This window comes from Protobothrops mucrosquamatus, unplaced genomic scaffold (assembly GCF_001527695.2).
Source record: "Protobothrops mucrosquamatus isolate PMUCROS unplaced genomic scaffold, P.Mucros_1.0 scaffold2342, whole genome shotgun sequence".
Classification (NCBI taxonomy): domain Eukaryota; kingdom Metazoa; phylum Chordata; class Lepidosauria; order Squamata; family Viperidae; genus Protobothrops; species Protobothrops mucrosquamatus.
In genome coordinates, this window is record NW_015388423.1 from 34179 (window position 1) to 46725 (window position 12547).

Genomic DNA, 12547 nt, shown 5'->3' on the forward strand with positions numbered 1-12547 from the left:
GAGCGTGTGTGGATTTCCCCCCCCCTTTTTTTTCTGCCCGCCTCTCTCGCCCGCCCGCCAGTTCCAGCTTCTCACTATCCAAGAATACCCTTCCAGCTGACGTGGGGCGTGTTATCAACTATTGCTCCTTTGTGCAAAGTGCTACAATCGCGCGGTTACCAGAGGGGTGGGGTTGCAAAGAGGCCGATTAGCCCAGGCGAAAAAATGTGTGTGCTGAAAAATGCCCCCTCGGCTTATACGCGAGTCACCATTTTTTCCCAATTCTTTGTGGCAAAATAGGTCCCTCGGCTTATAGTCGGGTCGACTTATACTCGAGTATATACGGTATTTCCATTCCTTTCTGGTAATTCCACTATAAAATCCATGGCTATTTCCCTCCAGGGGGCGGAGGGATTTGCCACTGTCTGTAACAGTCCGGGCGATTTCCCTTGCAACCTCTTTGCAGTTGCACACTTTGGGCAGCTGGCCACGTAACTTTCTATGTCCTTTTTTATGGATGGCACCAAAATTGCCGTTTAATTAAGTGTAATGTTTTTACAAATCCAAAATGCCCTGCTGATTTTGTGTCGTGGCAAAGCTGCATGAATGTGACTCTTTGGGTTGTTGGTATATATAACTTTTCCCCCACCCAAGGCAATCCGTGTTTATTTTTCTGGAACCATTCATCTGTTTCCAAACTTTTCCGGAATTCGATTCCGGTTTGGCTGCCCAGCTGTGGTTTTAATTTAGCTTGGGCTCTGGTGGTTACTGGCACTGCCAGTTGTGATTCTACCATCATCGGTTTAGAGTCGGTGGCTCGCGTGCTGTTATATTGCGAAATAGTGCATCTGCCAGGAAGTTCTTTCCCCCCGGCAAATGCTTGAGCGTAAATTGGAACTGGTGAAAATGCTGGGACCAGCGGGCTTGCTTGGGGTTGAGCTTCCTGGGTGTTTTCAGGGCTTCCAAATGTTTGTAGTCTGTCCACACCTGGAAAGGGATTTTGTTGCCTTCAAGGAACTGGCGCCACGTGAGTAATGACCAACGTACCCCATATGCCTCTTTCTCCCACACGGGCCAGCGCTGTTCCGTTTCCGTGAGTTTCTTGGATGTATACGCACAGGGTTGCAATACCCCTTCATCGTTTTCTTTTAATAGTACAGTCCCCACTGGCATATCACTTGCATCTGCCTGTATTACGAAGGGCTTGTCCATGTCTGGGTGCCTCAGTACTGGTTCAGCAGAAAAAAGTCTCTTTAATCTCTCAAACGCTGCTTGGCACTCCATTGTCCATGTTAGTGGCTGGCTAGGTTTTACTGAGGGTGCTCCCTTTGTTTTTAGTAAGTTCGTGAGGGGCAGGGCTATCTGGGCAAATGAGGGGATGAATTGGCGGTAAAAATTTGCGAAGCCCAGGAAACTTTGCAGTTGCTTTCTTGTGTGGGGTGGTGCCCATTCTAAACTTGCTCTGACCTTCTCTGGGTCCATTTCAATGCCCTGTGGGGATATGCGATAACCTAGGTAGTCTATCCTTTCCTGGTGGAATTCACATTTCAAGAGTTTGGCATATAGGTGGGCGGCTCGCAGTTTCTTTAAAACCGCTCTGACTAGGTTGACATGTTCCTCTTTTGATTCGGTGAAGATAAGAATGTCGTCTAAGTAAGCCAGGACCCCCTTAAATAGGTGTTCCCTTAGAACGTCATTGATTAATTGCATAAAAACTGTGGGGGCCCCTTGTAATCCAAATGGCAAGACTTTGAATTGGTAGCACCCCATGGGGCAGTTAAATGCGGTCTTCCATTCATCCCCTTCCTTAATTCTCACGCAATAGTAAGCTTCCCTTAGGTCTAGTTTAGAAAAAAAAATTCCTTTCGAGAGGTGTGACAACATGTCCTTCATGAGCGGCAGGGGGTATAGGTTGCTTTCACTGATTGTATTCAGGGACCTATAATCCATGCATAAGCGTAAAGAGCCGTCCTTCTTCTCTCTAAAGAAGACCAGGGCAGCCACTTTAGGCTTGGCTGGCTCAATGAACCCCCTTTCTAGGTTTTTCTTTATGAATCTTTCCATTTCCTCCTTCTCCTTTGGGCTCATCTGGGCTTCGGGAGTGCCATTGAATTCAATGGCACAGTCCATGGGTCATTGGGGGGGGGAGCTCATCCGCCCTCTCCTCACTGAAAACTTCAGCAAGATCTCTGTATTCCTCTAGTATTTCTGGTAGTCCCTTTTCCCTCTCATGGATGTTTTTTCCGTTCTTAATTTTGGTAGCTCCCCTTGGGATTTTAAGTCCATAGGGTTCCCTTTCAGGAAATTGATTTCTGCTGTCCTCCAATTCACCCACGGGTTCCTTTTTTTTAACCATTCCATCCCTAGGATCATCGGGCATTCCACGCCTGGGGTCACTACAAACGTTATGTCTTCCTCATGTTTGCCCAGGGAGAGGTGTATTGGTAAAGTGACTAGGGTAGCTGGCACCCCCCCCGGCTATGGACCCATCTAACTGGCCAAATGAGATTGGTTGTTCCAGTCTCCTCGACGGAATGCCCAGATTCCCCACTAGCGTCGGGCTAATGAGGCAGCGGGTGCAGCCAGAGTCTATTAAGGCTTTCACCTTCACAACTTCGGGCATGGGGGGAATTAATATAGTCACTGTCTTGAGGATGGGTGCGACGGGTCCACTTACCAGGGGTTCGCCCTCTGAGCTGTTGTCTGAGGCGTCCAACCGCCCTGCGGTGTAGGCTGGAGTTCTTTTCCCCTGATGGGGTTCCACAGCCTCCATCACTCTCATGGCAGGTTCTTTTGGCTTAGCTGGAGACTTCCCGGATTTGCTGGCCGGTGATCTGTCTGGGTTGTGCTGGGGGGCTTTTGAGCGGCATTCTACAGCCCGATGCCCCTCTCTCCTGCACTTGAAGCACCCCATTTGCTTCTTGGCCGTAGCCGATGGTTTCACTGGTTCACGTGTCAACTCAGGCGGTGAGCGGCTCCATTGTTTTCCTCAGCGGTGCCTCTTCAGTATGTCAATCTCTGCTTCCTCTGCCAGGACGTACCATTCATCAAGTTGGTGTGGGTCGCCTCGGGGCAGGCAAGCGTCATATAGGTCGTAATTTAGTCCATCTTTGAAATGGCTAAGGAGGATGTCTTCCGGCCAGTTCAGTTTGCTGGCAATGGCCTGGAATTCTTGTGTATATTCGGCTACCGGGCGTTTGCCTTGCCTCATCGTTTTGATCCTTTTGCGGGCTTTGCGATCAGCCAGGGGGTCCTCAAATCGCCTTCTCAGAGAGAACATGAAGCGGTTGAAATCGTTGAGCTCTGGGGCATTGGAGTCGTGCAAGTTCACCACCCAATCTGCGGCCGGCCCGACCAGGGCAGATTGCACGATCCGGATATGGGCTTTGTCGCTGGGGATATGCCGCCCGTATTCCTCCATGTAGCTGAGGACTTGGGTTAGGAAAAACCCCAAGCGTGTTGGCTCCCCATTGAATCTCACGTCCAGCGGCGGGAGTCTTTGAATGGATCGGTGCCTTCGTTGTCGATGGTAGCGTCTTCCATCCAGATCACCATCTGCGGGTCGGTGGGAACTACTGGATCAGCAGACGTCTCCGGGGCTGCAGGTTCCACTTCCCCCTCGGTGTCTCTCCCGTTGCGGCTCCAGGAGCTGGGACGGCTGTAGGGCTCAGAATTCTCCTCTCCTAGGGAGCTGAGAGTTCTCTTCATCAGGTCAATAGCTTTCTCTAGGATCCAGCCCGAGTACGGTGCCCAGCTCCCTTCCTCTTCACTTGCGTGCAGGGATTTCTCCATCTCCTCCTCCCATTCTTGTTGGTTGCCCCCCCGTCTCAGGGTCACCTTTCTTGATTTCTTTTCCCACTCGCCTTTCTTTCCAACGCCCATTGACCACCGAGGTTTGTGGTCCCCTGTCTCCACTACCTCTTCTCTGAGGAATCTGACCTCTCAGATCCCGACATCTGCCAGGGTTTCAGTCAGGGCAGCGGCTCCCTTTCCGGGGAGTTTTCTCCTTTCCCTGCTCCGTCGTCTGACATGGTGATTTTTGCAAAGTCCCCCGGCAAGGTTCTCCCTTCCAGGTGGACTAATTCTGCAAGTCCTGTCTAATGTAAGGACCCACCCCACTTTGCACCTTAAGAAGACAGAACTCTTGGAATATTTCTTCCAACAGGCATCTTTATTAAGAGAAGATGGTTGCAGGCGTTCTAGACAGGATCTGGGGCCCAAGCCCTACCATTCAAGGTTTTAAGTGTTCCCAAGCAGCCCCCCCACCCCACCATCCTTCCAGCAACAATCTCAGGCGTTACATTTCCACCCCCCTTTTCCTCACGGCCGGCGGAAGGGAAACTTCAGAGAGGAGTAGATGAAAGCTGATGGGCCCTATTGTTATGGTCAGTCCTTTTGGTGCGATCCACATTCAGTCCCTTTGAAGTTGTAAGGAAGGAAGTGAGAGCCATAAAACCCCTTTGCTCATCCCCCTTCCTTTTCGTAGTATGACAGAATCCAGAGAGGGCAGAAATGGGGTTTTCCATAGTTGATAACTAGAGATGAAATATAATTGGATTCTGACAGACTGACTATTAGGATTTGTTGATAACTGGGCTAAGCTCATTCTCCTTAGCTAAGGCAACTATACTATGAGTATTTTACTCTTTCTAAAGAGATTTTCTGCTATTATTCTTTCAACACTCTTCTGGTGTTCAGGAGCACACCCTTTAACAAAAGCTGCTGATGAATTTGAATCTCCAACACTTGCTGAAAAAGTAAGTGGTCTCTGCAGCACCATAATAACAATTTTGGGAATATTTGTGTGGGATCCATCAAAAATGGAAAAGGGATCATAACTGTATCTCCATTCTGATACTTTCCGGTGGAGCCTTGCAGTCTTTAAAGCAGGCAATACAATCCAGCTATGAGCAGAAGTGGACAGACAGTCTATTGGAGAATCAAAGAGATCACTTATTGACTTTCTGATTAATCTATCAAATCAATATTGGATTTCTGAGTTTAACACTTACATTCCAAAGTTGCTCTGTTTGTACAGCTCTCTAATGTGCAGATAGATCATCATGTTCCTTGTATCTGGAAAACTGAACAACCTAATTTTATTTATTCAATGTAGGAATGACCCAGCTGACTCTGGGTGATGTACAGTACAAATAATAGCATAAAAAGAGTATGATAATTATAAAAGAACTGATGACGGATCTGGTCAACCACATCACCAATCGGCTAACTCCACTTATAAAAAATATTTTTCTGCATCCGCTGAACCACCCTCTTTTCTTCTCCACAAATTGACAAAATAGAAACTGAGTCTCAGTCTCTCATGATCTCTTCTTGGCCTCCACAGCGGGAATGGAAGCTCTCTATGAAGTCAAGCGTTGCTCCTATCAGGATTCAGGATCTGCCCTGAAAGGGAAACTACGGCAATATTACATAGCAGCCAAAGAAGTGCGGTGGAATTATGGCCCTTCCGGATTAGACCCAAATACTGGGAAAAGCCTGCGTGAGCCAAACAGGTATGTCCCTTTGATCCAAGGTTTCAAATGTGGTTTCCAAAGTCTACATACTTTAAGCCAGGTATGCATCTGCAGTGTTGCAAGGAGTATCATGGGAAAAAAATGATTTTTCAACTGCTGACTGTACTTTTGTAATAAAAGAATGGGCTGATTAACTAAATTCACTGCCTGAGTTGGGATGCAGAAAGTTTCAATGAATGTTGAACAATGATAACTTACCAGAAAGGCAGATGAGCTCAAGTTGGCCCTAAAGAGAGCATTACCTAGCCCAGCCACTGTTAGAATCCCTATTGACAGTCCCATCTAGAGAATTAGTTTTTGATGCACGTTGAGACTGTCACATGACGGTGTCTTCCGAACAGGCTTTTTAATATTTCTGCATAAATATGACTTAAAATGTGATATGTGATCCATGCAAGTCCTAAAACTAGGTAAAGAGAATCCAGTTAAACAAATACTTGTTCATTGATTGATTAAAAAAAAAAACCGATCCACAACTACATACTTGTGCGTACTGTGAAACTCCTGAGGAATCACAGAGGATATTGGAGGAGGATTCACAGAACAAAAATTAATCCTGGGAAATGAAGGAAATGCTGGAAAGAAACTGAAACTGTCTCTGCCTTAACTCCTTGATCAAAGTGGAAGGCAGAGCAAATGCCATCAGGCTTCCAGGATTGATGTCAGCCCTTCAAAGGTCAGGAATCAGCTTCTTCAAGAATGCCTGGAACTCTGTTGAATTTAGCTTTGATCACAGAATCTTGAAAGCCTGGTGGTCTTTTCCGTTCCTTTCCTCTTATGCCAAAGAGAATCAAGGCAGGAAAATCTTGAGCTTCTGCCTCACACTTTCCTCATTTCCCCAGCATAATTCATCTGTATGATTCTCTAAACTTTATCTATCTAGCAAAAATCCAATCTCACATTGTTTTGCCCAGACAATTAGAGCCTGCACTTCCTAGTCAGCTCTCAATGGACTTGTACAATGTGTTATCCATCTGAGTATTGATGCTATTTCTCTCCAAACCAAGGATGATCTCCTCCAGTGGCTTTATGTAGTTGTTAAATAGCAAGGGGTGAGGAGAGAATCTTGTAGCAACCACATAAAAGGGGCCATGGATTCAACTCCTTGTCCCTTCCCACAACTGACTGGTTTCATCCATTCAGAAAGTAATGGAATAGTTTTAAAACATTGTTCCACCTCCCAACCTTTTAGGTCAGTGGTGGCGAACCTATGGCACGGGTGCCAGAGGCGGCACTCAGAGCCCTCTCTGTGGGCATGCGCACTGTCACCCCAGACCTAGACCTTCAGCTGGGTTTTATAAAACCTTTTCGCTTTAGGCCTCCGCCGCCCTGTGCAAAAAAAAAAAAAAAAAAAAAAAGGTTCAATCAGTCAATTTCAACTTCTGGCGGGAAAAAAAAAGATCTTGCAAAGTTGGAATTGATTGATTGAACTTTTAGTCCCACCCAGTCTGCCGTTACCACTGCAGCCACGCCCACCTAGTGGGCCATGCCCACCCAATCGGCCATACCCACCCAATGGGCCACACCCACCCGGCACTCGACAATGCATAAATGGGTTTTGGGTTGCAGTTTGGACACTCAGTCTCTAAAAGGTTTGCCATCACTGTTTTAGGTAATCTGGCAGGATGCAGATATATATATATGTGCTGATATGAAAAGCAGCCAAGGGACCTTCAAGGATGAGAGCTACACTCCCATCTTCCCTATCCTGATCTAGATCATCCACAAGAATGTCCCGTGCCAATTGAGAGGAGCATCCTTCTTCTTTACACTTTTCTGGGATTAACAGAAAATGTCAGGAATTGAACCTGAACTCTGCTGAATGCAAAACAGGTGTCCTTTTACCTACTAGATGGCCCACCCAGTCACTGCTTCCAATCCTGCTAGACCAGGAAATCTCAGGCTGGTCCTTAGAACATTTCTTGCTCAGCTCAGTCCTGGAGAAAGAGGTCAAAAGGGAGCCTTAGTGGTGACATTTCCCTGCAGGTGTTCAGTTTTTAGTTGAACTGGGCTTTGCCATAACTGGCCGAGTTTTCCAAAGTAACCACAGGGAAGCTCAGCGATGTCAGCAGGGAAAGTTATGGAGGCTACTCACAGTCTACTCCAGACGCTAAAAGATGTTGGGTCTTGGTTGTATTGTACTATGCGAACTAAAAGATAAAATAAAAACACTGGTGAGGATTAGAATTTAGTGTATCTAATGTGAAGTGCTAAAAATGAAACTGATTACTCAATTTGTTGCAGGATTGTTTTTCTTTCCCTGGCATGATTATGTGGAATATAAAACTGTCAGGGATATTTCTTCATTGTTAAGATTAAACTACCCTCTCAAGAGCAACAAAAAAAGGTTAATTTGCCAAAGCTGTTTGCACAGTTCAACATGAAACTCGCTATGGTTCTTCATAGAGCCAGAGTTAAATACTCCATAACAAATTCGCCTTTTAAAAGCTCTGAGATTTAAGAAATGCCGTGGCTGCTGGCTAATGCAAGAAGTCATTGTGGGCTTGTTTCTGTTCAGTTTCTCACAGCTGTTCTTTAAGCAAAATGCCAGTCAACTTGGCGGAACATATTGGAAAGCCAAATACGTTGAATATACGGATGGTACTTTTCGTGTGGAGAAAGAGCGGACGGAGGAAGAAAAGCACCTCGGGATACTTGGTAATGTGACAGGATTACATCTCTAATTGAGTAGGGAGTTCTTAATTGATCACTCATATTAGTGATTCTCAAACATGGCCACTTTAAGCTGTGTGGACTTCAACTCTCCAAATCCCAGCATGCTGTCTAAGGAATTCTGGGAGTTGAAGTCCACACAGCTTAAAGTTGCCAATATCAATGTTCTGACTGACCAACCCAACCAAGCAAACTCCTTCAAGACGTTCCGATCTCTTAACGTAAAACTTTATTGAGTATATCATTTTGGCACGTATTAAAGCAAAAACAGCTCTGTCTAACCCCAACCCAAACCCCTAGTAAAAGTATAGAATTCCCTCTCCCATCCCTGAACAGGTCACATTGCCCAATTAGGTGCAATTATATTGTTATGAGAAAATGTCTCTGAGTTGGGTCAGACACACCTGGTGAATCATCCTTGGTTCTCATGGTCTGCCTTTGTAGCTGCATTCCATTTCCCTATCATCCCCCAAGTTCGTTGGCAAGCTGAGAAGCCATAATTGTCGCACCAATAAAGTATTCTACAAGCTTGACAGTCAAGTTGAGAAACATTGCCCATATTTGTTCATTGCTCCATCCCTTTGACTTCTCCAAGCAATATATAATCCACTTATACACTGATTCTTTATTTAATTTACTGTGTCAGTGTTTCAAGCTTAAGGCTTGATGTTTTAATGTTGGTACAATATTAATTGTGTATATTGCTTTTATGATACTGTGAGCAGCCCAGATTTGTGTGATAGTAAGATAGGCAGAATATAAATTTAATAAATAAATAAACGCTTGATAGCCTGGAAATCTTTAATGAAGAACAAAAATTCTAAAAGCTGTATTTAAATCAAAATGTTTCCAGCTAAAGTGCTTCTAGCTAAAGAATGCTAAGGATTTATTCAATTCCATTTTGAGGAAAACAAAGTTTGTATATGTGGAACATTTTAGGTAGGTGGAACATTTTTATCAGATGGCATTATAGCTCACAATTATGCATAACTATAGTTTGCATTATATTCATGTTAAGGGTAGACTTTGTGTGTAAGGAAATTGTTGGAGATAGTCAATGTTTTATGTACTGCATATTAACTATATTAGCAAATGCATACAATTTTTTGTGCAAATTTATTTTAGAATAGTTTGGAATAATAAGAAATTCATCCAAATCAAAACTCACAAATTTTCCCTGCTATTTAATTAAAAATATTGTGTAATGGTTATTTTTTGTGTTTAATGGATTTCTTTGTGAAAAGAGAAAAGACAGCAAATATGGCACGATTATAAATGGAGGAGATCATGAGCTTGAGGCCCTGCTTCCAGTAAAATTCAGTAAGCAAACAGGGCAACTGTACAATTAAAATTTTAGTCAGAAGCGGTTCAGAAAACAGCCCATTGCTATATGATTATTTCCTTTTATTCTTCTTGCTTTTCATTCTGGATAGTGAAATAACCCTATCCTGATATTTTAAAATGAAAAGGAATGAGAGCAGAATAAGAATGAAGAACCAACCATCTTTGCCGATGCAGAGACAATGCAGCAGTGAAGAAAGACAGACTTTGGAATTATTAGTCGGCAGTTCATCTAGTCAGACAACAGGAAGAAAAACAGACAGAACTACAAACAGGAGAATCACTGTCAGGTCCACCAGGTGTCCTGCTATCGTGCTGGGGGGATGGTATGCTTGGGATTTTTCATTTCTGCTGTTTGCTTGGGAATTAGGGAAGAGGACCTACCAGTCCTCCTGGAGTCAATTTGCACAAGATGCCTGGTTACCCCCGCCCTAGTAGAAAGATTGGGGATACGATTAAAAGAGCTGAAGGTTCCAGTAGCGTTCTGCCAGCTAGATGGATCTGTAGCAGGGGCATCCCAGCAACGTTTGTCACTGAGCCTGTAGAAATGCAGATGGGAGGCCATACCAAGATTCTAAGCTTTATAGTGGTTCCCGGAATAGAGCTCCCCTTGGTGCTGAGGTTGGCTTGGCTCAAGAAGTGAAACCTGCATGTAAATTGGAGGAAGGACCTGCTGAAAATCCAACAAGCCTACTCAGCGTGTGGCCCGGAGCAAGTTCAGGAAGCTGTTCCAGCAAGCCATGAGTCGGGCTGCAGTGCAAGAGCAGGGAAGAGACCTTGGCTCTATCCCTAAAGAATACTGGGACTTGAGAGAGGTGTTCAGGGAAAAGGGGTCAGATGAGCTCCCCCTCATTGACCGACGGACTGTGCTGTAGAAACTTTCCCTGACTACCTAAGGCAAAACTCTACTTGATGACCCCAAGGGAATTAGAGGAATTGTGTTCCTTCATTGATAAAAAAAACTTGCCCATAGATTTATTCAGCTGGTGTGACCTCAGCAGGCCGCCCCCATTTTATTTTGTGGGAAAAAAGATGGATCACTTCACCTGTGTGTGGACTATAGAGGGTTAAATTGAGTGTGCTGAAAAATGTTTACCCATTGCCCCTAATGAAGGACAATGCTAATCCACTTAGCAAAGGGCAAGATTTTCACTAAGTTGGACCTACGGGAGGCTTACTATCATGTGAGGATCAAAAAGGGGGACGAATGGAAAACCATTTTTAATTGTCCACTAGTGTGTTTCCAGTTTAATGCCCTCCCTTTTGGCCTCCAAGATGCTCCAGCCATCTTCATGCAGCTAATTAATGAGGTGCTGCATGAGCACTTATACAAAGTGACATATTGATCTACACTGAGACAAAAGCTAAGCATGTGAAATTGGTGAGAGCGGTACTCAAGAAACTAAAAGCTGCTGAGGGTTCCGGTTTGCGGGTAGACCCCTGAGAGGGTCGAAAAGTCACTCTGGAGGAACGACTACCATTGAGGAGGCTTCTCGGATAGTTGCAGAGGAGCGGCGGCGTCCTCTGTGCTCCGAGTATCTCCTTTGGGCCGACAGGGTAAAGATCGGCCAGTAAAATGGCCAATCATTTAGCTGCGCCAACCGTAAGCCACAAGATCATCTAAGCAAATAGACCCACCGGGGAAGACTTGGTGAGACTTTCTTTTTACCTCTATTCTCTTTTTGAAAAGTTCTTTTTTTTTGGAATTACTCCCTTTTCTGGTGAAGCGGCGTTTTAAATGGGGGAAGAGAAGCTTAAAGGATTAATTCTATTTTCGTTTTAATGGTTGATTTTATTTTTGGATATTGGGGAGCATCAAGAAAGTTTTTTATATATTTGGAGAATATTGTTTTCTTTTATCTCTATGGTGTCTGGAAAGATTGAATATCTGACTAACTTTGATTATTCTCCAAGGAACATTTTCTGACAAAACTATTTATTGTATTTGTCATTTTTTCTTTGCTTGGAACGCTTTCATTTTGTACAAAGGAAAAAGATGAAAAAGCTGGGAGGAGATGGATATTGATTGAGTATTTTTTTAAATATAGTCTCCCTCACAAGGATAAGGATTTTAAATATGATAAAAATGGAGGAAACCTGTCTAGTTCCTACTTATAAGTATATTTTGGATAAAATTTTGGAAAATACGGAGAAGATAATTGCTTGTACAAAGGAGATCTCTTTGTATTGACAAGGTAAAGCACAAGGATTAAGTGAAACAGCAGTTTATGCTCGAGAGATTTGTTCTCCGTTTACTGAGTTGGAAGAAGCAAATCCACAGTTGGATTATCAAGCGATATTGGAAAAAAGACTTGATACCAATGGACAAATGATTTATGATAAGCAAATGGAGGATCTTACTTCAGAAGGACAAGGTGTCTTGCAGACGCCATTTGACTCTGTGATAGAGAAAAAATTATTGGAAGAAGAGCAAAAATTGATTAAAGAGGACGATACAAAAAAAAGGATTTTAACTGAAATTTATGCAATTTTAAAAGAGAGGGGAAATGATGTTCTGCCATGAGTTACCCAGGTTAGCTATAATTTTTATACAATGGAGGCTTCTTTTTTGATGTGTATATTGTGGCAGATGGAGGCTTGATTATGGAAACCTATTTGGAATAGGAAGAAACCCAGAATAAGATATAAATATTAAATTTGATTATAGTAATGTGCTAAAGGTTTCATAGCGACCTGGATTGATTAGGATTTGGACTTTGTTAAAAGGGTTTTATATGTTTTTAATATTAGAGATGGTATAATGAGAAAAGGACTGAAATATGGGGAAAGATGGAATTAATTATTGGAGAATTGGAGAAGTATTGAAAAAGAATAGAATATTGGTGAGAAATAGAAGAATTTAGTTTTGGAGTTAATAATGTTTAAATAAGAAAATACTTGGGGCACCTGAATAGTAAATTAACATGTTAGTCTAAGTTTAAATATTTGTAAAATTAAGAAAGCGTAAAAGAGGATTTTTGGAATAGACAATGAGTTTTCGTAAATTTTTATTGATT

General features: G+C 43.5%; 1 protein-coding gene across 1 annotated transcript in view; it reads left to right on the plus strand.

The window, feature by feature from the left end:
* Positions 1–12547, plus strand: part of LOC107295444 (hephaestin-like) — an 87411-nt gene that overhangs the window by 33280 nt on the left and 41584 nt on the right. Inside the window, exons 3-4 of the mRNA XM_015824757.1 lie at positions 5327–5495; positions 8035–8174. Of these exons, the coding sequence (XP_015680243.1) occupies positions 5327–5495; positions 8035–8174 (309 nt within the window). The remainder of the gene's footprint in view (positions 1–5326; positions 5496–8034; positions 8175–12547) is intronic.